Source organism: Myotis daubentonii, chromosome 5 (genome assembly GCF_963259705.1).
Source record: "Myotis daubentonii chromosome 5, mMyoDau2.1, whole genome shotgun sequence".
In the NCBI taxonomy this organism is placed as follows: Eukaryota; Metazoa; Chordata; class Mammalia; order Chiroptera; family Vespertilionidae; genus Myotis; species Myotis daubentonii.
Genome location: NC_081844.1, coordinates 54236234 through 54263724, shown reverse-complemented (window position 1 = coordinate 54263724; position 27491 = coordinate 54236234). Strand labels below are relative to the sequence as shown.

General features: G+C 38.8%; 1 protein-coding gene across 9 annotated transcripts in view; it reads right to left on the bottom strand.

The window, feature by feature from the left end:
• Positions 1 to 27491, bottom strand: part of FBXW7 (F-box and WD repeat domain containing 7) — a 192012-nt gene that overhangs the window by 87628 nt on the left and 76893 nt on the right. Inside the window, exon 3 of one of the 9 annotated variants that reach the window (XM_059697837.1) lies at positions 25856 to 25948. The exons of 5 other annotated variants lie outside the window; for them this stretch is intronic. Coding sequence is in view for 1 of the 4 variants with exons in the window: in XM_059697831.1 (XP_059553814.1) it covers positions 10368 to 10541 (174 nt within the window). In the remaining 3 variants the exon portion in view is untranslated. Of the gene's footprint in view, positions 1 to 10367; positions 11168 to 25855; positions 25949 to 27491 lie in introns of those variants that run through there. 3 more of the 9 variants (XM_059697836.1, XM_059697831.1, XM_059697838.1) reach the window with 3 other exon arrangements.

Below are 27491 nucleotides of genomic sequence, written 5' to 3'. Positions count from 1 at the left end.
TTAAGCATTCTGAAAGAAGGAGTAACCAGCAAAGATGATTAAGAAAGAATATCAAGAATGAGTGGTATCCTTAAAGCCACATAAAGCATATCCAAGAGGAGAAAGTAAATAATAACAACCATTGTGATAGATCAATGCGATGAAGACAAAGAACTGACAACTGGATTTAGCAACACAGAAGTCACTAGTAATGGGAGTGATTTTTGGTAGTTGAAGTTTCATTAAAGCAGAGTTAAGATACTGGGAAGAGAATAGAGATGGTCAATATGGACAAGTTAGAAGTCTGCTGCAAAAGAGAACAAACAAGGGAGTGGTAATTGATAGGGGAAATGGGTAATTGGTAGAGAAGATTTTTGATTCTTTAAGATTGAAGAATTAGCAACATATCTGTATAATGGCAAGAATTACCCAGTACAAAACAAAAAATTGATAATGTAAGCAAGAAAGAGAAGAAATAATTATGTTCTTAGCTGTTAAAAGGGGATGAGAAAGAATTCAAAAGTGTAAGAACTGGTTTTAGTTAGGAAACTGAATACACGTCATTTAAGGTGCCAGATGGAAAAACAGAGTAGTATTATAGGTGCTTTAAATTTATTTATTTATTTTACTATATCTCTCAATGTGGAAACAATAAAAAAACAGATGAGATTTTTATAGTGGCAGGAGTCTTTGGAAGTCCCCTTCTCATTCCTTTTGCTTTTTAACTGGTTAAAGTAGGAAGCAAGATCATCAGCTGAGGTATTCAAAATTTGAAGGAAACATGAAATAGTCCTTTAGGGTGAGAGGAGGGGAACTTCCCTTGGTGCATGTAATTTTGGTGATCAAATGTAATCAATAAACCATGATGTAATATATGTTAAATGGGGCTTTTAAAAATCAAGTGACTCTTATTTGCAACTCAGACTAGCACAATATAAAACTTCCATTTGACGTGGACTGAAACCATCAAATATTAATAACTATATCAGTTTTGAACAAGGATAGAAGGTAAAGTTCCTTAGAAAAAGCACATTAAATCTATCCACTGTTTTCAGAAGGTAAATTCCAGAAAACAAAGGTCATCAAAACCTTAGCAGCTAATATATGTCGAAGACAAACTGAAAAACATCACAGGAAAGCAGGTTAAAAATAAGATACTGAAAAACATTGACTTAAATCACAAGTGAATATATATTGTATCGCAATTATATAAAGGCAAATCTCTTGTACATAGGTTATTTTCAAAGAGAGAATAAAAATCTTGCTTTAGTAACTATATCTAAGGTAGCTTTCTCAACACTGACAAGGACATTTTCACTTGCATGTTTACACACAGAACACATGAAATCAGGGACAATGCCTGGAATGATGCAGGCCCCAAGCAAATTGCCCTTTGTGTGCCCAAACTAACAGGCATATTTTTACAAGATTGAAACAGGTTGAGTGACACATTAAGAGTAACTTACAAAGTGAAAAGATGAGAGAACAAAGTTCATAAAACAAATCATAAAGAATAGCAAGCAGCCTATCAACAAATAGAAAATTTATTATTGGCATTTCTAAAATAGTACTGGAACTGATCATCAATGAACAGTTCTGTCACCAATTATAAATAACAAAAATTCAAATCTCTATCTTTGTGGAACTTTGTGTTAGATTGAGGGAACAGAAAAGAGTGCCTTAATTTAAGCCAATAAAGTTCAGTGACTGTCATATTTACAGTGTGACATGTAAATATCTTTCAAATTAATGCAGATTCTTAAAAACAGACCTGATCAAAACTGGTAAATCCAAGCAGAAAAATCAAATGTAAAGCATAGGTAATGTAAAATAAACAACACAGCTAAAAGTCAGATGACAGGAATTCCAGAATATTAGAAGAGGCTGAAAATATCTGATAGGCAGGTAAAATTTTTTTCAAGTAGTACATAGTATATTGGATGGGATTTCTCTAACCTATTTTGGTAATGGTTATGGGAATGAACATATAAATTTTAATTTTCTGTTGCTATTCATAAATTTAAAATTAAACAAAAACTGTATTCCTAAGTCTGGTGAGTTGGCTCAATTGGTTGGAACGTCCTCCCATGCACCAAAAGTTCTGGGTTCGATCCCCGGTCAGGGAGTTTACAGGAAGCAAGTGACCGATGTTTCTTTCTCACATCGATGTCTCTCTCTCTCTCTCTCTCTCTCTCTCTCTCGCTCTCTCTCTCTCTCTCTCTCAACATATCCTCAGGTGAGGATTAAAAACAAAAACCAGATGAGAAACCAAGATGGCGGCATAGGTTAACGCCAGAGATTGCTGCCTCGAACAACCACTTCAGAAAAACAACTAAAGACGGAACGGACATCATCCAGAACCACAGGAAGGCTGGCAGAGTGGAAATTCTACAACTAGGAGGAAAGAGAATATCATACCCAGACTCAGAGGAGGCGCAGTGCTGAAGTGAAATACTCAGGTGCAGAGTGCGCGCGAGCGGGCTGGCGGCGGAGGGCGCGGTTGTTGTTTTCAATCGGGAGGGAGTTTCAGACTCTGAGCTCCAGATCCGGGCGAGTCTCTAGAGACCCAAACTCAAACGGGAGAAGCGGGACTGTCTGGCTTCGGTCGGAACTCGAAGGCAGCTTTCTCTCCGAGGTTTGCAGCGGTAGCTGGGACTCTGTGAGGCAGAGCCCCTAGGGACGGAACTGAGAGCAGCCATAACTGCTTGCTCCTGCCCACCCTGTAGATCCCCTGGGACCCGCCCCCGCCCAAGCCCTGCACAGAGCCATTTGCCGGATAGCCTCAGGCAAACGCTAGATTAGCACCTCCCTAGAGATCCAGCACAGAAGCTCTCCCACTGCAGACACAGCGGACTCTCATAGCCAGTTATCCTGGAGGTCAAATCACCCCCGGTATTGCCGACATCAATCAAGGCTTAACTACAACAAGACTGCGCACAAAGACCACTAGGGGGTGTACCAAGAAAGCATAAAAAATGCGGAGACAAAGAAACAGGACAAAACTGTCAATGGAGGATATTGAGTTCAGAACCACACTTTTAAGGTCTCTTAAGAACTGTCTAGAAGCCGCCGATAAATGTAGTGAGATCCTCAAGAAAACTAATGAGACCCTCGATGTTATGATAAAGAACCAACTAGAAATTAAGCATACACAGACTGAAATAACGAATACTATACAGACTCCCAACAGCAGACCAGAGGAGCGCAAGAATCAAGGCAAAGATTTGAAATGCGAAGAAGCAAAAAACACCCAACCAGAAAAGCAAAATGAAAAAAGAATCCGAAAATACAAAGATAGTGTAAGGAGCCTCTGGGACAGCTTCAAGCGTACCAACATCAGAATTATAGGGGTGCCGGAAGATGAGAGAGAGCAAGATATTGAAAACCTATTTGAAGAAATAATGACAGAAAACTTCCCCCACCTGGTGAAAGAAATAGACTTACAGGTCCAGGAAGTGCAGAGAACCCCAAACAAAAGGAATCCAAAGAGGACCACACCAAGACACATCATCATTAAAATGCCAAGAGCAAAAGATAAAGAGAGAATCTTAAAAGCAGCAAGAGAAATAAACTCAGTTACCTACAAGGGAATACCCATACGACTGTCAACTGATTTCTCAACAGAAACTTTGCAGGCCAGAAGGGAATGGCAAGAAATATTCAAAGTGATGAATACCAAGAACCTACAACCAAGATTACTTTATGCAGCAAAGCTATCATTCAGAACTGAAGGTCAGATAAAGAGCTTCACAGATAAGGAAAAGCTAAAGGAGTTCATCACCACCAAACCAGCATTATATGAAATGCTGAAAGGTATCCTTTAAGAAGAGGAAGAAGAAGAAAAAGGTAAAGATACAAATTATGAACAACAAACATGGATCTATCAACAAGTGAATCTAAGAATCAAGTGAATAATCTGGTGATCATAATAGAATCAGGGACATGGAAAGGGAATGGACTGACTATTCTTGGTGGGGAAAGGGGTGTGGGAGATGCGGGAAGAGACTGGACAAAAATCCTGCACCTATGGATGAGGACAGTGGTGGGGAGTGAGGGCGGAGGGTGGGGCGGGAACTGGGAGGAGGGGAGTTATGGGGAGGAAAAAGAGGAACAAATGTAATAATCTGAACAATAAAGACTTAATAAAAAAAAACACCGTATTTCTATAAAATTAGTTTTAATAATAATCTAATAAGTAAGCTAATTGCCTAATTAAAAGAATATTTATCCAATAATTAATAAGAAAGCAGAATCAGCTCCTAAATATTTTAAGGGGTAGAAAACACCTTTTAAAAAAGAGTTTATAAAACCCCACATTTTTCTAAAAAATTAAGTACCCATGATCTAAAACTTGAAACTGCCATACAGGAAAATTAATAAATGAAGTATTATCAAAAGAATACATACTCTTGCTGTTGAAATTCTAATTCTAAACTTTTTTAAAGAAAACTTCTTGTATAATTTCGGATTTGTGTCATAAAAATACAAACATCAATAAACAGAATCCTACATATACCCTAAAAAAAAATCAAAGTAAAATGCCAGGATGCTTTTATTTCTTCTTATCAGTAGAAGAATACAATGTCAACATAGATCAAATACATCACTTATGTTTTTATCAATAAATGGTGAGATCACACTGGAGGTCAGTAAAATAAAATCTGGTGGCTAATATATTGACATTAAATTGTAGAATTTCCTCGAGTGGCATAATGAGAATGAAAATGATTCAAAGTAAGGACAGACAAGCAATTGAGTAAGAGATTAAGTAAATTTCTCAAGATTGCCAGCTTCTAGCAAAGCAGCTCTCAACTGAGTTTTTTCATGGGCCTCAGTCCCCATAACTACATAAGAATATACTCTCTAGCACTGATATTACCTTCTTTTCCAAAACCAGAATCACTACAATCCCTATTTACTCAGCCCTCAATATGTTTCAGGAACATATTAATTTTCTAGAGAATAATATTTCTTTAAAAGTTAATCAATGGCTTTTAACCTGACCAGAACCCATAGTAAAATTAGATTTTACATTATAACTCTGTATACATGTGTTTAAATAGACCTAAAACAGTGATTTCAGAGAGAGGGGATTACGAAATGTTTTACATACCTTAAGTCTGTAAGTCACCACCCTTAATTAAACACAGTCTGTTCTCATTATTTACAGTAACTGTGTTCTATAAAATTGCCACAAACACTGAACCATAGCTCCTAGGAGAAACACAGGGTTAAGTTTCTGAAAGCCTCTGGTCATGACATTTTTGCCAACCAATCAATACATAATGAGGGTTTCTATTTAAAGACATGCTATTTAAAAATATTATTTCTGATTTGGTAACACTGACCTCCCGGTCAACAGCATTATTGCTCATGCCTGAACAAAGCTTATCCAACCCAGGTATGTCCTGCATAAGGCACAACACAACACTAGGCAGCACCTCATCACCGCATGAGAACCATTTTAAACACCAATAAAAGCACGAAAAACTTTTAGTGAAAAATGTTTCACTAAATGGACTTGGTAAAGGAAACAATTATAGTATGAAAGCTGAAATAAGAAGGCAGAGTGTCACCTTGTTCGATCTCACTTGGGAACATGAGTGCCAGGTGACAAATGTTTTCATCCTCTGTGCATGGGCATGTCCATAAATGACTGTGAAAGGATGTAAGTATTTACTTGGTGTTATAAATACATTTTAATCAGGCCAGTGTGGCTCAGTGATTGAGTGTCGACCTCAGAACCAGGAGTTCATGGTTCAATTCCCAGTCAGGGCATATGCCCGAGCTGCGGGCACAATCCCCAGTGTGATCCCCAATGATTCTCTCTCATCATTTATGTTTCTATATCTCTCCCTCTCCCTTCCTCTCTGAAATCCATTTTTAAAAGCCATATTTTTAAAAAAGTACATTTTAGTGAGTAGGTGAATTCACAAATACAGAATCTGCAAATAATTAGAATGGACTGTACCTACTTAATCTAACTCCTCTAGACAGAGCACTGCATGCAATGCAAGATTCACACAGTATTCTGACATCAATGAAAAAGCCACAGCATTAACTATTGTTATGATTCTGGTCATCTAAAAGAGGAGAAATGATTGGAGAAAGCTCCAATATAGGTATTCATCACCAAATTTTTCAAAAAAATGAAATAAAGCTGTACTTTTTATAAAGTAATCACTGGATTACTTTTCCTTTTGTAAGAGGAGGAACAGTGTTCTTGTGGCAGCATTTTTCACTGTAGTGTAAAGTCCAGAGAGGTCCTAACCTAAGGGTGCCTAAAGGGGGAGACACAGTCAGCTCCATACCAAGATGAAGTAACATAATGATTTTACTCTCAAAACTTCAAAATTAGCCGGGGGGGGGGGGGGGGGGTAGAGGGTAACGTGGGGATAAGGACACATATGTAATATCTTAATCAATAAAAAATATATTTTAAAAAAAACTTCAAAATTAAGGTCATTTAGGTAAAACAGAACTACTTCGTGACTTTTTCCAAGTCCTAGAAAATACAAGGTAACTTTTAGTCCTCGTACCTGTTTACTCAGTGATACTTCAGACCTAATTTCAGTCCTTTTATTTTTTTAACCAGTTTCTCACAAACTTTTCAACTAGTTTCTTCTGAACCTTGCTTTCAAAAGCCCTTTGATTATCTAAAATCATTTGAACTGCTCATGTCAGAATGCTTAAAAGATTCAAAGTGGGAGTAGTACACATTAAGCAAACAGCTCTGAAAGCCTGTCTCAGAGTTAACTAGAGTTAGGAGCCTCAAAACAAGAGTCCAAGACAAAGACTAACCTTGAAACTGTAACAGACACTGAGAAATACTGGTTACCCCAAGCATGTCAAACTCGTGGCCAACGGGCCACCTGTCTTGGGTGTGCAGCCCACTGGCCACGGGTTTGACATGCTTGAGGTACTCTAATAAAGTAAGGTTTGACTTAAGCAAATTGCCAGAGCCTCCAAATAACTGTGCAATATTAATATTTCCAGAAGTTACAAGGCAGGCAAGATCCATTACGTTTGAGCTAAATAGTCATTTAAAAAACTTAAGACAATGATGGCAAGAAAAGAAACTACAGTGTACCAATCACCAGAAGGAAATTCAGAGCTTCGAATCACGTTCCGCAAGGAGTTTAGGATATTCACTAAATTCTAATAGGGCTTCCCTAACCACCAGTCATCCTCTTCTGGCCACACGGCTCACTCACTCTGACTTTATATTGTAACTCTCTATACTCCAAATTAGCGATTTATTTGTTAATTACTATGGCCAACCTGATTAGTACTAAGTATCTGTAATACACGATAAAGTAAGATCACTCTGCTAATGCAAAATCCAAAGAAAGCCTCCCCCTCTCATTCAGAATAAAAGTATTTTGCCCTAGCCGGTTTGGCTCAGTGGATAGAGCATCAGCCCAAGGACTGAAGGGCCCCAGGTTTGATTCAGGTCAAGGGCATATACCTTGGTTGCAGGCTCAATCCCCAGCCCTGATGGGGGCATGTGCAGGAGGCAACCAATTGATGTGTCTCTCTCACAGTGAGGTTTCTTTCTCTCTCTCTCTCCCACTCCCTTCCACTCTCTCTAAAAATCGGCAGGGGAAAAAAATATCTTCGAGTGAGGATTAACAACAACAATAAAAAAGGGTGTTTTTTTTTTATGGTTGTCTGTTAGGTCTTATATAACCTACACATATCCCACCATTCTGAGCTCATATTCTACTATTCTCTTTCTGTCCTTGCTCTTTCTTAAAGAGGAAAATATGCTGCTACCTCAGAGCCTTTGCACTGGCTATCACCTCTGCCAAATGTTCTCCCCCATATATCTGCATGGTTCTTCCCATTACTTCCTTCAGACTATGTTCAAATATCTCCTAATCAATGATGCTTTCCCTAATCATCCTATTTAAAATAATAATTCCCGTGCATCACATTCCCTTTCCTCCTTGCCTTCTCCACAGCACCGTACAAAAGCACTGGAATAGTGCCTGCTATGTAAGTGACTACCCATTTATTCATGTATTATCTGCCTCTTCCCACTAGAATTTAAGTTCCATAAAGAAAGAGACTTTCCTTTCCACCACTGTTATCTTAAGCACCTACAAAAATGCTTGCCTCAGCAGGTCCTCATAGAATTTGTTTAGTGAGTAAATAATTATTAAATCTTTTTAAAGTCAGTAATGTGCTGAGCATTCTTTCTCTACCAAAGAAGAACTTTAAAGCAAGCCACAAATATAATATCAATTGCTTTAAACACATTTTTAAAAGTTGGAGTCTGCACTAAGCAAGTCACTTGTAGTACTTTGAAACTGATAAGGTATAAATATATATTAACATTTATTTATAAACTAGAGGCCTGATGCACGAAATTCGTGCAAGAGTAGGCCTTCCTTTCTCCAGCTGCCAGCACCGGCTTCCCTCTGGCACCCGGGACCCTGGCTTCCCTCGCAGTCCTGTCTTCGTCAGGAAGGACATCTAGTCTAATTAGCATATTATGCTTTTATTATTATAGATTATCTTCTAAGTCATTAAAAACATTGTGTCTGTCAAATTTCTTTTTTTTTTTTTTTTTTTTTTTAGGTAGGAGAAAATGTTTTAATGCATAACATTTACATACGCATCTTTATACCACAAGTTGGTAAAATATAGTTTAAAAAATATTTTTATGGAGGAAGGAGCCCATGTAGGCAAAAGTGCCCCCGGCTTACGATGATCATAATGCAGCCCTGGGTTTGCTGGCGCTGTGCGGGCCTCACCCCCTTACTGTCCACCCTGGAGACTTGGTCTTGGAGAATCAGCTCTGAGGCAACCTCTTCAAGGAAGCCGAAGCCATGGCTAGTGTCCTTTGACCTCTCCACCGTAGGACATACTGCTCCCCACCTCTGGCAGAGCTGCCAAGTTAGAAGCCAGCTAACTTCAAAGAAAACTCCAGTAGAGGCTCAGCCTGGGGGCACCCGGGAAGAGCCCCCTGGCCCCCAAACCAGGAGCGAGGCGGGCGTGGCGTGCGGGTGCCGGCAGCCAGCCTGGGAGGCGCGGGCGCGGGGCCGTGTCTGTCAAATTTCTTGTTATTTTCAGCACATGCCATAAAAAACAAATATGTGATTTAAAAGATTAATGCTTTTTTGAGTGATTCTAGTTCCAAAGCTCCTATGCTTCAGATAACTGGGAAGTAATATATGTAATTAAAGTGGCAATCTCCCAGAGACTGCAAAAGTGGCTGATCAAAAGTGGCTTAACAAAATCAACACAAAATGATTATGGAGAATATTATCATATAAAGAGCAAGTATTCAAGTTTTATAATTTTGAACTGAAAAGTTTAAATCCACGTCTCATCAATCATATAAATATATCTTTACTAAAAAGGACACAAAACACTATTTCTCAATCCACATGGCAGTATCTATTTGTTACTTATAATACATATATTTGTATTGACCAAATTTAATTCTTCATTCCCACTCACCTCCACTAATTGCAATCAGGGTTTACTCTATTATAACTAAATTATAAACTGTTTGCTAAACCCCAATGGATCTTTTACCATTTTTGAACAAGCACTCTCTCTCCTTTACAACTCTCTTGTCCCATAGTTTCCCTAGATATCATCCTTTTCGTGGTATCATCCCTCAGGCAGCACTGTTGCTCTCCACTGACAGCTCCTTCCTTCTCTGCAGTTTCTTTGAAACCTAGGGTTTCAACTATCACATAGAAGCTAATGACAACCAATTCTATTATCTCCAGCCAAACCCCCGTACTGAGCCTATTAAGTTTACCAGGATGTCTGACAGTCAACCTAAATTATTTTAAAACCCAAATCCTGTTTACACTCATAGATTCTCACCACCCCCCCAATTTGTTCTTAGATCCTCCTATTTTCTTTACATCTCTCAATAGAACAATATTCTAGCCAATTATATATTTAAGAAACCCAGATGGCTCTTCCATTCCCTCCTACAATGCCCTCTCTCAACAATGTAATGCTAAGGCCATTAAGTGAAGCCAAGCAAGTTAGATACTTGTGTGAGAAGCAGGGTAACAGTCCAGCAGAGAAGAGTCAGTCCAAAAACAGGACTATCTCATGTATGTGAGGGAGGGAAGGAGAAGTAGGCCAAAATGGAGTGACAAAGCCTGACTATGAGAAGGGTGAGAAGGGATCCATATATAGTGGACAAGCCCAGGGGGTCAAAGACAAAGTCGAATGAAAATGTCTGAGTGGGGGTGTAAAGGTGAGCAGGTATAAGAAAGGTATCCAAAAGTGGGATGATGTCAAAGCCCAAGTGGGATGAGGGAAGTAGGATTTGCCATATGCTGTCCTGCTCAATATCCCTCTCACAGAACCTGCTATGAGGAGCAGAGCTGCTGGACAGCCCCCAAGTCCCTCACCTTGGAATCCACTGCAACATTCACTCCTGGCCATGCTTCCTCTAGGCTGCTCCCAGCAAATGATTGAACACAGTGAGAATACTCCAATAGCCAACTCTGAATGGGGGACTTCCTGCACATCAAATCTTGTGTGGACATCTGTTTCTCTGGGGACTGAATCGACTCAGAATGCATCCCTGTACTCTGGTGTCAAAAACTCTTGAGACGAAATAAAAAAGTTCTGGAAGATGCTTCAAAATGACTAACTTCATTAAGCAAAGGTCACTTCACTCCAGAATGTTTAAAGAACATTTCCTACTACATAAAGAGATCCAGTGGCTTAGCAGAGAAAAGTTCTCAACAGGGTATTTGAACTGAAAGGGGTCCTTTTAAGACAGAAGAAAGCTAGATTTTTGTTGAGTGCTGTGAAGATGAAGAATGGCTGCAGAAACTAGCCAATGTAGCACTTACTCTTCAGTCCCTGTAAAGTATGAGGAAAATGTTTTTTACTTCAAGGGACAAGATTCTTGGATTTTTTAAAAACTAACTTTTGGAAAACATCATGTTACAAAAAGAAATCTTGGAAAGTGTCCTCTGCTGCTTGGGCCTGAGTGTAGAAGGATATCAGCAAGTCTCAAGTCTTGTGGAAACCACCTGGAGAAGTTGCAGAAAAAAACTGAACAGATTATCCTTCCCTTTCAACACAAGTGTATCACTGGTGAACTCTTTCTGAATCTTCTGATTGTGAGAATTTGACTTGAGAAAAAAGGAAGAAAAGCTGTGGTCTTACACATTCAAGGTGAGTTTTACTGATCTGTCCCAGACAAGTTCTGAATTTCTGTGAAGAAAAGAATAACCTGTTGTTCATAGGAAAACAATGGACATTATGCTGAAATTTTTAATGCCTCACACATTTGAACATCTGTTTCTTATTCACTGAACATCAAGAGCAAACTAAGCAATGGTCTCATTTAAGTAGAAAAGGAAATTTGTATGTGCTCACTTATCTCATGTTTGACCCTGAATTGGTATTTGTGAAGCAAAGAACAAGCACAGCAGGTAAATATAATTTTTACATTAAAGAGGTAAATTTGCACTAAAGAGGAAAATACAATTTTATTTTTATTTTTAAGATTCAAAAATATTTTGTGTAAATATGAGCCTATAAAAGAAGTAATCTAATTGCTAGGCCTACATCTGAGCCTGATCATATCACTGAGTAAGAAAATGTTTATCTTTTACTTTAATTTTATTTTTAAATTACAGTTAACATTCAATTTATTTTATATTAGTTTCAGGAGTACAGCTTAGAGGTTAGACAATTATATAATTTATGACGTGATCAGCTGACAATTCTAGTACCCACCTGGTACCATACACAGTTATTAAACTATTTTTGACTATCACTATAAGGTCCCTTTTTTCAAAATTTTGTATAAAATTATACCTAGGCAATATTTTTATTCATATTGCTTTGGCTTATGCTTTTAGTAGATCAACTATTCAACACTACCAATAAATTTTTTATATTATAAACAACATTAATTAAAATTAATTTACAATCTTTAGGCTGCTTTGAACAACTACTTCAAAAGTGAAACTAAAAGACCGAACGGACATCACCCAGAACCACAGGAACGCTGGCTGAGTGGAAGTCCTACAACTAGGAGAAAAGAGAAACGCATACAGACACTCAGAGGAGGCGCGGTGCTGAGGTCAAGTTCTGAGGTGCGGAGTGCACGGAGCAGGCTGGCGGTGGAGGGCGCCGTTGGCGTTTTCAATCGGGAGGGAGTCGCAGACTCTGAGCTCCAGATCCGGGCGAGTCTTTAGGGACCCAGACTCAAACGGGAGAAGCGGGACTGTCTGGCTTCAGTCAGAGTGAGTGCAGCTTTCTCTCCGAGCTTTGCAGCGGGTGCTGGGACTCAGAGAGGCAGAGCCCCTGGGGACAGGACTGAGAGCCACCATAACTGCTCTCTCCAGCCCACCCTGTTGATCCTGTGCGACCCGCCCCGCCCAAGCCCTGCACAGAGGCATTTGCCAGATAGCCTCAGGCAAAGGCTAGATTAGCACCTCCCTAGAGGACAGAAGTTCTCTCACTGCTGACACAGCTGATTCTCATAGCCACTTGGCCTGGAGGTCAAACCCTCCCTGGTATTAGCTACAACAATCAAGGTTTAACTATAAGACTGCGAACAAAGACCACTAGGGGGTGCACCAAGGAAGCATAACAAAATGCGGAGACAAAGAAACAGGACAAAATTGTCAATGGAAGATATAGAGTTCAGAACCACACTTTTAAGGTCTCTCAAGAACTGTTTAGAAGCCGCCGATAAACTTAATGAGATCTACAAGAAAACTAATGAGACCCTCGATGTTATATTGGGGAACCAACTAGAAATTAAGCATACACGGACTGAATTAACGAATATTATACAGACTCACGACAGCAGACCAGAGGAGCGCAAGAATCAAGTCAATGATTTGAAATGCGAGGAAGCAAAAAACACACAACCGGAAAAGCAAAATGAAAAAAGAATCCAAAAATGCGAGGATAGTGTAAGGAGCCTCTGGGACAGCTTCAAGCGTACCAACATCAGAATTATAGGGGTGCCAGAAGATGAGAGAGAGCAAGATATTGAAAACCTATTTGAAGAAATCATGACAGAAAACTTCCCCCACCTGGTGAAAGAAATGGACTTACAGGTCCAAGAAGCGCGGAGAACCCCAAACAAAAGGAATCCAAAGAGGACCACACCAAGACACATCATAATTAAAATGCCAAGAGCAAAAGATAAAGAGAGAATCTTAAAAACAGCAAGAGAAAGAAACTCAGTTACCTACAAGGGAATACCCATACGACTGTCAGCTGATTTCTCAACAGAAACTTTGCAGGCCAGAAGGGAGTGGCAAGAAATATTCAAAGTGATGAATACCAAGAACCTACAACCAAGATTACTTTATCCAGCAAAGCTATCATTCAGAATTGAAGGTCAGATAAAGAGCTTCACAGATAAGGAAAAGCTAAAGGAGTTCATCACCACCAAACTAGGATTATATGAAATGCTGAAAGGTATCCTTTAAGAAGAGGAAGAGGAAGAAAAAGGTAAAGATACAAATTATGAACAACAAATATGCATCTATCAACAAGTGAATCTAAGAATCAAGTGAATAAATAATCTGATGAACAGAATGAACTGTTGATTATAATAGAATCAGGGACATAGAAAGGGAATGGACTGACTATTCTTGGGGGGGAAAGGGGTGTGGGAGATGCGGGAAGAGACTGGACAAAAATCGTGCACCTATGGATGAGGACAGTGGGTGGGGAGTGAGAGCGGAGGGTGGGGTGGGAACTGGGAGGAGGGGAGTTATGGGGGGAAAAAAGAGGAACAAATGTAATAATCTGAACAATAAAGATTTAATTAAAAAAAATTAATTTACAATCTTTAATTTAAATCTGTTGAGGCTACATTAAGAAAAATTAAGTCTCGTTTTGGCTTAAGCTAGTTATGAAAACTTTTTACATTTCTTATGAGTTTGCAAAATTTATGAAAATATAAAAAAGATTAATTTCAAGGAAAGTAAGTTAAGATTAATTACCAGGGGATTGTATTTTCCCCCAAGAAAAGTTGGCTAAAATGTCATTTTTAGTTTTAAATATTGGGGATGGACGGGAATTACTCTTGCATTTACTGTATCTCATTTGGATCTCATACAGTAGAAATCGGTGGTAAGGTCTATTTGGAAAAGGTAAAAAAGATAAAGTAGTAAAGTAAGAAAAAAAGAACTGGTGTTTCCTCTACTTGCTCTACTAACTTATATTACAGCTGACATCCTTTGTGTGAAGAGGAACCACACAAAAAAAGGAGGTTAAAAAAGGGGGGAGGGAGAGAACAGGGAGTCATTCTCCTTCCCATCAAACTACCTTTGCCTTGTTCCCACACTTCTGCCACTCACTCATTTCATCACTATGTCCTCCTAAGTGTACCTCTTAAGTAGCTCTACAACCAATTCCACTTCTCCAGTACTATTTAATAAGCAGATACCATAGGTCTCTTGCCCAAACTATTTGAATAGCATCCCTAGTATTCTCCTATTTCTGTCTCCCACCGTTCTCATCTGTTCTCTAAACTGCTGCTAGAACATGAAATATCAACACCTCAGTGGCAGTTTCTAAACTCTTTTTACATGCTGAACCATTTGTTCAACGAAGGCAAAACATCAAACAGGTAAAGAGAGACCATATAAGGGAGGTAGGCACAGGGGAGAACACAGTGTGCAGGGAGAACGGGCAACCTCTGAGTGATGCTGCAGAACTTTTGAAAACTACTATTTTACAGGATAAAGACTAAACTCCTAAACACAGCATGCAAGATATTCCTAATCTGCTCTCTCTATCCTTCAATACATACTGGTTTGTCTAAATCTGCACATAACTCAACAACATTGATCTACTTGTATTCTACCAATATGCTGTATGTTCTCATATGTCTAACCTTTGCAAATGATGTTTTTTTCCTCTTTGACATATTTCTTTTTTTTTTTTTTTTATCCTCAGTCCAGGGTATTTTTTCCATTGATTTTTAGATAGTGGGAGGAAAGGAGGAGGGGTAGAGAGAGAGAAAAACATCGATGTGAGACACATGAGTTGCACATACCCAGAGCCAGGCAGGGGATTGGACCTGCAACTGAGGTACACGCCCTTGACAGGGAATCCAACCCCAGATCCTTGTGGTGGGGAGGCAATGCTCTAACCACTGAGCAAAACTCGTCAGGGCTGACATATTTCTTTGTTAACCCTATCTGGCAATGTAAGTCACCTTCCCTCAGTCTTCTATTCCTCTGTGTCACAGAAGTTACTGAAATTGGCAGGTACTGGTCTTGAATACAAGTACTTCCCTCTTCTACTTACAAAAAGGGTAGAAAATACCACATATGATCACATCAGAGAGCCAGGATAAAAGTTCAGAATACTGATTTTTCCACTTCAACAGGCAAGGTGGCAGTTTTCCAGAGTCCACAACTCCTGGTATTGAGGAGTCAGCCCTGTGAAACATTCCAGAGCAGGTAGAACTTTGAATGAAGAATATGATAGGGCTACATAAACAACTGTACTAGAAGGAACAATATCTGTATCTACTATGTTAATAAGGAGCCAATAACTACAGGACCAAAGAAAACAGAATCTGCTAAATCTCAGGAATAATGTAGCATCTTTAAGGAAAGCCTGAACACAATGAGCAAGTACTGACTCAAATCCTTGTAGCTTTGGCCTATACTCTGCCTCACTATCATTTCACAAGAATTTTTTAACTTCAGAAAAGGCACTACTGTAATATAGAAAGTTACTGTCTGTAGAACACTAGTGAGTCTTTTTTAATAGGGTTCCCATCTTCTTAATAAGCATAATTTTTGCAAGGCAGCATTGTAGAGCACCTGGGAGAAAACTGTCTTCTTGCTATTTGCTTTTTAAATTTAAGAATCCTATTCTCATTTGCTACTGCTTGATGCTCCCTTGCCTGGGTTCCTGGGAGGTTTCAGTCGGTATGTATGCTATTAGAATTTAGTAACTCCTTCCAGATTTCCTTTCTTCCTCTCTGAGGCAAAACAATTGCCTCATTTAGCTGAATATGCCAAAGAATCAATATTCACGGACAGACTTCCATCTTCCTCTTCAAATTCTTGGCAAGAAGGTTGGGTGGACATATTGGGGGAAGACACTGCATGACTGTGTGGTTTCAGAAAATGCATAAAATGAAAAAGAGAAATATTTAAACTCTACTATGTTCCAGGCACTGGGATATAATGTTGTCCAAAGACATAGCTCTGTACCCTAAAAACTCACGAGAAAAACATCTTCATATATATAAGTATAGTAGAAACCAGGTAAAATAAATTTCATTCTAGCTTGACTCCATTACCGCCCATCAATATCACCCCATCACCACAACCAAGAAAATCCCCAAAACAAAACATCTAAAACATAATTCTAATACCAAGAAACATTTATAGTCCACTTAAAATGATTGCTTTCTTTCTTTTTCTTTCTTCCTTTCTTTCTTAGTAAAGTCTGAGAGTTATTATTTTTTTTAATGGTAAGAAATATCATGATTTTTCTTACAAAGATGTTCTCTATATATGTAGAAATAAAGCAACACTGTCATAATGATTAAATCAGTAAACTAGACCTCTTATGTGATGATCTTTCATTTTTCAGACAGGACATTTTTAAAATTTTTCAGGTTATAGAACAGTATTTCTAGACAAACCTAACAAGGCAGTAGTTGTAAAACACTCTGAAACTTCTAAACACCCTCAATTTCAGTACAAACAATGCTGTTTTGTACCCTCAATCTAACACTAAGAGGAAGCATTGTGGGTTGGTCACAACTTGAATTCCTTATCACAATGAGGACTGCTTAAGGATCTTACCACTAACCTCAGCCATTCAAATAACCGGGAAGACCACAGTGATGCCCACTGCTCTCCAGAACCCCTAGAGTTTAGATTTGTTAGAAGAAATATTTCCTAGATCTTCAAGATTCTGGATAGGAATCCTTCATTCTGAAATTATTCCTCTCATCCAGATAAAACAGAGTTAATTCAAAATAATAATAATAATTAATGGAAGACTATAAAAGTATGCCTTCTACTACAGGAATTCAGAAACCAGATTTGAGATACAGAAACCAAAATGTTAGCGGAATCTTATAGGTTAAGAAGTCTGTTTCACATTCAGATGAGTAAAAATGCTTCCACTGCATTCATATAACAGCAAACATTTATAGAGTGCCCACTAGAAACCAACACGATGTCAGTTACAGCATAGTCATTTAATTAAGAACCCTAAGATCTTATTCCCATTTTACAAAACAAGAACTGTGCTTGGATTAAGGTTACTTGCCCAAGATTTATAGTTAGCAAGACTTAGTAACATGTTTGAAATACAGATATGCCTGAGCCAAGGTTTGTTAAGTTCATTCCACTAGGCCAGTGGTCGGCAAACTCATTAGTCAACAGAGCCAAATAACAACAGTACAACGACTGAAATTTCTTTTGAGAGCCAAATTTTTTAATAAACTATATAGGTAGGTACATTGTTATTAACTTAATTAGGGCACTCCTAAGTTGGCTTTTGCTAAAAACGTCCTCAATCTGATTGAGGTACGTTCACTGAGTTCGACCCCTTCCAACTCTCCCATCCACACTCGTCTTGTATACTTGTTTCAGATAGACGAGTGTGGATGGAAGAGTTGGAAGGGGTCGACCTCAGTGAACGTACCTCAAAACAATGTACCTCCCCCGCACTGCGTATCCCGCGGCCAGCCTGTGCCAGGTCTCCCATCACCCGACCGACCAACCGACCGACCGACCGACCAACCGACAACCCCCACTTCTTCTAAAGCCACTTCTTCAAAACAAACTCACCCAGGTTGAAAACCGACTTCTGTGCCACGAAGTTTCAACAGCACTGTACATGCACACCCGCACATGGTATTTTGTGGAAGAGCCACACTCAAAGAGCCGCATGTGGCTCGCGAGCCACAGTTTGCCGACCACTACACTAGGCCAACCTGTCTTCCAATATGGCACAATAAGGATCTTACAGCCGCAAGACAAAAGACACAAGTGACAGTAACATGACACCACTGAAACTATCTTTTTTCGTATAAACAAACATAAAAAAGGCCCTTCTTAAGATAAGAGACCTCTTTCCTTTCTCAGATACCTAAACCTTGCCTTTCTTCCAGTAAGGGCCACCACAGACAATGGCCCTTGGAGGGAGCTCTAGGTCTGGGGAGGGAGCTTTCAGGCTCCCGCTAGCAAAGAAGAATATATGAGATTTGTCCCAGGTCCCCTTCAGGATCAAAGGGCTTCAGTAAATTGTACCAACACCATACAACTAAAAACTCATGCACATACTCTAAAACTGCTTTTGCTTACTAGTTACAAAGTGCTCTTAAAGCTGTATCTGAATCTGTAAATGTAGCACTGTACTTACCTATGATTACAAGTATTTTGATAGTTTCAATTGATAATTGATTGTAAGCAAAACAATGAAATGGAATTCTATAGACTCTAACCCAAAGAAGCTATCCAACTTTATCATCTTGCTTCTCAACCCAACTGCAAAATATTATTACCTATTTATTGAATCTTACTTTATACCAGGCCTGCTGTTTTACATATGAAACTTGATTTCACTATCAAAGCAAACTGATGATGTAGATTCCATTTTATAGATGAGGAAATGAGGTTCAGAAACTGTGCTATATTGCCTCTCAAGCACTACCCATCTTTACATAGCAGTTGTCCCTCTGAACCTCTATCTTCCTGTGTCGTACTTCCAGGGCAGCAGAAATCCCATAGTATTGTGGTCTAAGACAAACCATTCCTGGCTCCAGCAAAGCTAATGGTTTTATATCCAAGGTAATAGGAATACTATCACTAAAGAACATTAATAAATAGATCATTTCAGTACAATATCAGAGTCAAACTGAAAGTCAAACAGCTGAAAAAAATTAAGATCATAAAACCCAGTGGTTGCGCTGGCCAGTGTGACTTAGCTGGTTGAGGGTCGTCCCATTCACCAAAAGGTTGCTGGTTCAATTCCCTTCCCTTCCCAGTCAGAGCACATGCCAGGGTTTTGGCTCAATCCCCAGGGGATCCCATTGAGGGTGTACAGGAGGCAGCTGATCGATGCTGCACTCTCACATCAATGTTCTCTCTCTCCTCTCTCTCTCTGCCCTTTCTCTCCTCTCTCTCTCCCTCCCTCCTCTCTCCCTCTTTCTCTCCCTTTCCCTTTCCCTCTCCCTCCCTCTCCCTCTCTAAAAATCAATAAAAATATTTTTTTAAAAAACAAACAACAATAAAAACAATGGTTAAGAGCCCAGGTTCAGTAGTTAGACAACAGCACAAATTCTAATTCTACCACTACCTAGTTATGTACCCTGGGGCTAATTATTCAATGTCTTTAAATGTTACTTCATCTGCAAAAGGGGATTTAAAATGCTACCTGTATCTATCTCACAGGATTATTGTGAGGATTAGAGAGATAATCTTTAGGCTCTAGCATTCATGTAGGGCAGCGGTTCTCAACCTGTGGGTCGAGACCCCTCTGGGGGTCGAACGACCCTTTCACAGGGGTCGCCTAGGATCATCAGAAAATACATATATAATTACATATTGTTTTTGTGATTAATCACTATGCTTTAATTATGTTCAATTTGTAACAATGAAATTGGGGGTCACCATAACATGAGGAACTGTATTAAAGGGTCGCATCATTAGGAAGGTTGAGAACCACTGATGTAGGGGATCTCATTATAGTTACCTTTTGATGCATGGCCTTCTAATTTACCTCTGTCTCTAGCACTTGAAGCAGCCCTTAAATTAGAAAACTAAGGTCTCTAGATTTTGTCCCCCCGCCCCCATATCACACAAAAGCTGGTTTTCCCCATTCTTAGCTCCCACAGTCTCTTGTTCTTAGCCACTATGAATTTTTTCTTCTCATTTCAACAATGGTTAAATAAATCTATCCAGCAAGGTAGCAAGCTATTTATATATTTACTAGAGTCCAAGTGCATGGATTCATGCACATTGAAAGGAAATTAATTAGAAGAAACATTTTAGAGGCCAGGGAAGGACCTTGGGAGATTGGCTGGCCAGGGAGGGACCAAGGGAAGTTGGCTCCAGGGCCAGGGAGGGACCACAGGAGGGCTCCAGGTCATGTCCAGCCCATCTCGCCCAATCCTGATGGATCGGGGCCAATGAGGAACTGTGGGAGGGCTCCAGGGTGTGTCTAGCCCCGACTTGCCCAGTCCAGATTGGCTGGACCCCAGCAGCAAGCTAACTTACTGGTTGGAGAGTCTGCCCCCTGGTGGTCAGTTTGTGTTATAGCAACTGTCAAACAGTCAAACGAATGGTCGGACACTTAGCATTTTATTATTTAGGAGGATTTTTATCTGATATTTTAGTTGTTTCATTTGAGAGGGTTTTTCAGAGTACCTATTTGGTATTCCATCATAATGCTGGGAACCAAAGTCATAGTTAACTCTTTACAGGGAAGCCTTGGATGATTTTACAAAGAACATAATAGTTTAAATGAGTATTAAAGTACTATTAGGTGGCAAATTGAGGCAGAGTAGGAAAAACACATTACAAAAGCAGCAAATTAAAGAAACAGAGTTAAGATTGAGATGATTGGTTTTGCTGGGTTTAAAATTAATTTTAGGATATAGAATTGCTGGAAATGAGACTGATGATGGACTAGATCAGGCTAAAGACAGATAGGGTCCAACTTTTGAAAATCTTGGTGTGTCATGATAATGAATCTGAATCTGAGACTGGGAGTCACTACAGGGCTATAAGCAGAGAACTGCCACTGTTAATATCAATGCATTAAAAAGATTATTCTGGCAGAAATGAAAACAAGCAAATAGAAGAGACAAGAAAGTACAACCTTGCTTTTCAAAATTAGGGCTTCCACCAGCAATTCTGGCATCACCTGGGAGCTTGTTAGAAGTACAAAATCCTACTCTACATCTACCTAATCATAATCTGCATTTTTAACAAGAATCCTAGGTGAATCATCTACACCAGCCTTGAGCAAACTACAGCCTGCGGGCCAGATCCGGCCCATTTAAAATGAATAAAACTAAAAAAAAAAAAAGAAAGGGGCTGAAGCAGAACTGAGAAGGAATTCGAGCTGTGAGAACATCAGGTTTGCCTCATAAGAAGAGCAAGTGTAGAAGAACAGTCTCGAGAGAACCAAGATGGCGGCATAGGTTAACGCCGGAGTTTGCTGCTTTGAACAACTACTTCAAAAGTGAAACCAAAAAACGGAAGGGACATCACCCAGAACCACAGGAACGCTGGCTGAGTGGAAGTCCTACAACTAGGAGGAAAGAGAAACGCACGCGGACACTCAGAGGCGCAGTGCTAAAGTCAAATTCTGAGGTGCGGAGTGCACGGAGCGGGCTGGCGGCGGTTGGCGTTTTCAATCTGGAGGGAGTCGCAGACTCTGAGCTCCAGATCCGGGCGAGTCTTTAGGGACCCAGACTCAAACGGGAGAAGCGGGACTGTCTGGCTTCCGTCAGAGCGAGTGCAGCTTTCTCTCCCAGCTTTGCAGCGGGTGCTGGGACTCAGAGAGGCAGAGCCCCTGGGGACAGGACTGAGAGCCACCATAACTGCTCTCTCCGGCCCACCCTGTTGATCCTGTGCAACCCGCCCCGCCCAAGCCCTGCACAGAGGCATTTGCCGGATAGCCTCAGGCAAAGGCTAGATTAGCACCTCCCTAGAGGACAGAAGTTCTCTCACTGCTGACACAGCTGATTCTCATAGCCACTTGGCCTGGAGGTCAAACCCTCCCTGGTATTAGCTACAACAATCAAGGTTTAACTATAAGACTGCGAACAAAGACCACTAGGGGGTGCACCAAGGAAGCATAACAAAATGCGGAGACAAAGAAACAGGACAAAATTGTCAATGGAAGATATAGAGTTCAGAACCACACTTTTAAGGTCTCTCAAGAACTGTTTAGAAGCTGCCGATAAACTTAATGAGATCTACACGAAAACTAATAAGACCCTCGATCTTATATTGGGGAACCAACTAGAAATTAAGCATACACGGACTGAAATAACGAATATTATACAGACTCCCGACAGCAGACCAGAGGAGCGCAAGAATCAAGTCAATGATTTGAAATGCGAGGAAGCAAAAAACATCCAACCGGAAAAGCAAAATGAAAAAAGAATCCAAAAATGCGAGGATAGTGTAAGGAGCCTCTGGGACAGCTTCAAGCGTACCAACATCAGAATTATAGGGGTGCCAGAAGATGAGAGAGAGCAAGATATTGAAAACCTATTTGAAGAAATCATGACAGAAAACTTCCCCCACCTGGTGAAAGAAATGGACTTACAGGTCCAAGAAGCGCGGAGAACCCCAAACAAAAGGAATCCAAAGAGGACCACACCAAGACACATCATAATTAAAATGCCAAGAGCAAAAGATAAAGAGAGAATCTTAAAAACAGCAAGAGAAAGAAACTCAGTTACCTACAAGGGAATACCCATACGACTGTCAGCTGATTTCTCAACAGAAACTTTGCAGGCCAGAAGGGAGTGGCAAGAAATATTCAAAGTGATGAATACCAAGAACCTACAACCAAGATTACTTTATCCAGCAAAGCTATCATTCAGAATTGAAGGTCAGATAAAGAGCTTCACAGATAAGGAAAAGCTAAAGGAGTTCATCACCACCAAACCAGGATTATATGAAATGCTGAAAGGTATCCTTTAAGAAGAGGAAGAGGAAGAAAAAGGTAAAGATACAAATTATGAACAACAAATATGCATCTATCAACAAGTGAATCTAAGAATCAAGTGAATAAATAATCTGATGAACAGAATGAACTGTTGATTATAATAGAATCAGGGACATAGAAAGGGAATGGACTGACTATTCTTGGGGGGGAAAGGGGTGTGGGAGATGTGGGAAGAGACTGGACAAAAATCGTGCACCTATGGATGAGGACAGTGGGTGGGGAGTGAGGGCGGAGGGTGGGGTGGGAACTGGGAGGAGGGGAGTTATGGGGGGGGGGAAAAAGAGGAACAAATGTAATAATCTGAACAATAAAGATTTAATTAAAAAAAAAAAAAAAAAGACCGCATCCTTTTATGTAATGATGTTTACTTTGAATTTATATTAGTTCACACAAACACTCCATTCATGCTTTTGTTCCGGCCCTCGAGTCAAAAAGTTTGCCCACCCCTGATCTACACAGTCAACTGGTGTAAAAAAAGATCTGCAAAGTCAATGAACATTAGCTTTATTTTAAATTTTAAGAAAAAAATCTTAATTTTTCTAGAATACATGATATTCATTTCGTGTTCAAGTTGCTTTGTTCACCTAATAACACGCTGACTGTTAACACTGTTAGAATTAATATTTGAGGTTTGGGCACTACAAGCCTATGAGACGAACTGATTTGTTATTTAGTTGTGACATAAGTTTGAGTCCATTAACATGCTGCTGTCTAAGAGCAGACCATTTAGTAAGCCCAGGAGACTAATATTCAGAATCAGAATTTGTTCTTCACTCATTGTTGCATATGTGGTAACTCTCTAGGTTAAAACAGTGGGGTAGGAAAGACCTTCCTATTTTGTAATAGAAGTGAAAAGGTCAAAGAAATTGATACTTTTAAATAAAAAAGCATAATAAAAGATGAGACAGTTCTTAGCTATAGAGCTATTCTGTATTTTGGATGCTTCATTTAATGTCCTAGCTATGTTCCTGTTTAATGTCAAGTACATAATATATTTGAATCATTTTATTTGTTAAATTTAATAAATATTGATCGTCATCGTAGTCCAAGCTTCAGAGCATGCTTTTTTTTTTTTTTGAGTTTAACAAATTTATTGGTATTTTAGTAAAGACATTCACCTCAGTTGTTTCTCTCTCTCATCTTGACCATAGGCTAATATTTCGTTTGAGTCAAGGAAAGAATATGCAGGAGAGGGATTTTATTTTTAACAGTAAAATAGACAAAAATGAAAAGTTTGCCTACATTAAAGCAGGTTAAATTCATGTATCTTGATATCATTAAATCAAGTAAGTAAGAACTGATAGTTCTATATACATTTCCATTGTTTTACTTGGGACTTACTCTAATAAATGAAAGTGAACAAAGTATTAGGAATATATATACAGGCTGCTTCTCGGGAGTTACTACCTTTTAAAAGAGTTGAGCGATTAGTTACCACCATTAAGACAGTCTGGAGCTGCCTGTAAATTTAACATTGTAGAAGTTTTCAAGGAAATCATTATACTGCATTTTTCTTTTATCTATTACTATGCCTTTAAAGATGTGTTTAATCATCACATTAAAAAATAATTCATATACAAAAATAGAAAAACAAAACCCTACAACACATAGCTCTAACAAAGTACAGAATATGTGGTGAAAGGAGAATGCTTTTTTTAAAAAATATTTTATTGAATTTTTTACAGAGAGGAAGGGAGAGGGATAGAGAGCCAGAAATATCGATGAGAGAGAAGCATCGATCAGCTGCCTCCTGCACACTCCCTACTGGGGATGTGCCTGCAACCAAGGTACATGCCCTTGACCGGAATTGAACCTGGGACCCTTCAGTCCACTGGCCGACGCTCTATCCACTGAGCCAAACCGGTCAGGGCAAGAATGCTTTTTTTAAAAAAGTGTTTTCTCAAAGAATGTTGCATCAAAGTATTGCAGGGGCTGGGGTGAGTAAGAGGTATTAAATGCAGAAACCAGGTGTAGCTATCCTAGATCAATTGGATCCCAAGCTGCATTTTTTTAAATAAGCCGCTTTCAAGTACAGTGGGGCCTTGACTTACGAGTGTCCGGACTAACGAGTTTTTTGAGATACCAGCTGTCTCTCGGCGGATTTTTTGCATTGAGTTGACAGAGTAATTTGAGTTAACGAGCTTGGTCTCGGAACGAATTAAACTCGTAAGTCAAGGCCCCACTGTAATTATGTGCACATGCAAGTTATTCTTAGCAAATCTGGGAAACGTTATTGTTCATTTTCTTATCTTTTTATTTGAATATAATAAGCACACCCAGAAAAGTGCCAGCACCTAGATCAAAAATAGAACATTCTGGCACTCTAAAACCCCCTCTAATGACTCCTAGAAACTAGTCCTCTATTCTAGCAGTTAGAATATACAGTGGGAAGAGGTCAGTCTCTTCACTAAAACCAGAAAGCCACATGCCAAAAAATGAAAGTGGATTCCTACTTTATACCACATACAAAAATCAACTCAAAATGAATTAAAAACTTGAACATAAGTCCTGAAACCATAAAACTCCTACAAGAAAACTTAGGGGGTAAGCTTTTTTTTTTTTTAATACATACTTTTTTTTATTGATTTCAGAGAGAAAGGGAGAGGGAGAGAGAGATAGTAACATCAGCGATGAGAGAGAATCATCGATTGGCTGCCTCCTGCACACCCCACACTGGGGGATCAAGCTTGCAACCTGGGCCTGTGCCCTGACCAGGAATTGAGCCCTGACTTCCTGGTTCATACATAGGTCAATGCTCAAACACTGAGCCACGCCGGGTGGGGGGGCGGGTAAGCTCTTAGACATCAGTTTTGGCAATGACTTTTTTTGGACTTGACACCAAAAGTAAAGGCAACAAAAGAAAAAAATACACAAGTGAGACAGCATCAAACTAAAAAGCTTCTACTCAGCAAAGAAAACCAACAAAATGAAAAGGTAACCTACAGAATGGGAGAATATATTTACAAATCATATCTATTGAGTTAATAATATCCAAAATATATAAAGAACTCATATAATTCAAAAGCAGAAAAGCAATCCAACTAGAAAGTGGAAAGAGAACTGAATAGACATTTTTCCAAAGATGACATACAAATGGCAAACAGGTATATGAAAAGGTACACAACATCACTAATCATTAGGTAAACACAAATTAAAACCACAATGAGAGATCACTGCACACCTGTGAGAATAATTCCCCTAAAGATTCCTCAGCAATGGGTTAGTGTCATCTGGGTTATTTTTAATAATCATTTTCATTCCAATCACAGTTCATCTTAAAAAAGCAGAAATACACAATTTCAGAAGGTATTTTAAAATATCTGAGGCATTCTTAATGGTTCTAAGAAAACTATTCAGTACAATATTCAGACTCATTGCTCCCACCAAGTTTGACAAATTCAACAAATTTAGAAATACAACATAGAGCTTGAAGCTGGTGAATTCATTTTTAGACTCCTCTTCATTCCACTATTTATTACACAATTAGTGTCCAAAAGAGCAATTCACTTGTGCAGCTGCAGAACAAGCTTCTCTGGATTTCTTCTAAGGTCAAAGAAGCCATTAGAATTCAAACTATAAGGTGTCAGGATGTCACTTTTACTATATAAATACAAGACTTTTATATCTCTTTAAAAACTAAGGTAAGTATGTGTGTGTACATAAATACTAGGCCATATTTGCAAAATAACCTAATTTCAATCAGCAATCTGAAGAATTCTTTGTTGTCTCATTTTAGAATTACAAATTCAATTGTATTCTTCTGAAATTCAAAACTCCTGGTACATTATAGCATACTTATATAGAGTTTCTTTTGAGGCATATGCTCTACTTTTTCCTACCACTTTTAACAAAAGTTCATTAATCAGGAAATCACAATGAATTACCAACTACGTGCTAGTTGTTGCTGTATTTTTACCTATAATTACAAGGATAAAATAATGACCATCTTAAAAAGTAGAAATTTTACTAAAACACACATATATTAACCAAACACATTTCATTTATAAATTAACCCTAAAGAAAAATGCACATGATCAGTATAACACAGTAATATAAAACAAGCAACCTGGTATATTTTTGACCTGGAGAGATGCCATGTGTTTTTGTAAAAGTAAACAATGAATTTACCAATGCCTGAGTATTATCGTTTAGCTAGGAAAATATAGTCTGTTGAAAAAGTATGAGCAGGCATGAATTAAACTGCGGACACAAACTTAAGTACAGCACCTTTCTCTCAAAAGCAGCATTGGTCTAATTAGAATAAAAACTTACATAAAGAGCTTCCCTAACAATATTTTATCATCATCAATAAGTGAATTAAAAAATATGAATAAGTAAAACATATTAATCCATCAAAGGAAGAATACACCTTACGTAAATCAGTAAGAAAATCCACATGTATGTGTGCACCCACAAGTGTGTGCATATATCTTTACAACTTCATTTCTGAACCTATAGTTAGGTTCAAACTGTGCTTTTGCATTCTCCGTATAAAACTAAATATAGGAATATGGTAGTTAGCGAATCTGACTTTTGTACATACAAAATCACTGTGCTACTTTTATATAAATTATCTCTTAATCTTCAAAATAATCCTACCAGATTATTAGTATTACCCTCACATAACCAAAACTCAGTCACCTAAATCTGATTCGATCAAAGTTTGCCTAACTCCAAAACCCCATTTCTTAACTACATGGTAAAGATAATGCCTAAATTAATACCTAAACGATTTGAAGTACAGAATAATTCTAATAAAAGCTATCATAATCAATATGGCCTGCTTTAAAACATAAAGCTATACAAGGGTAAGAAAC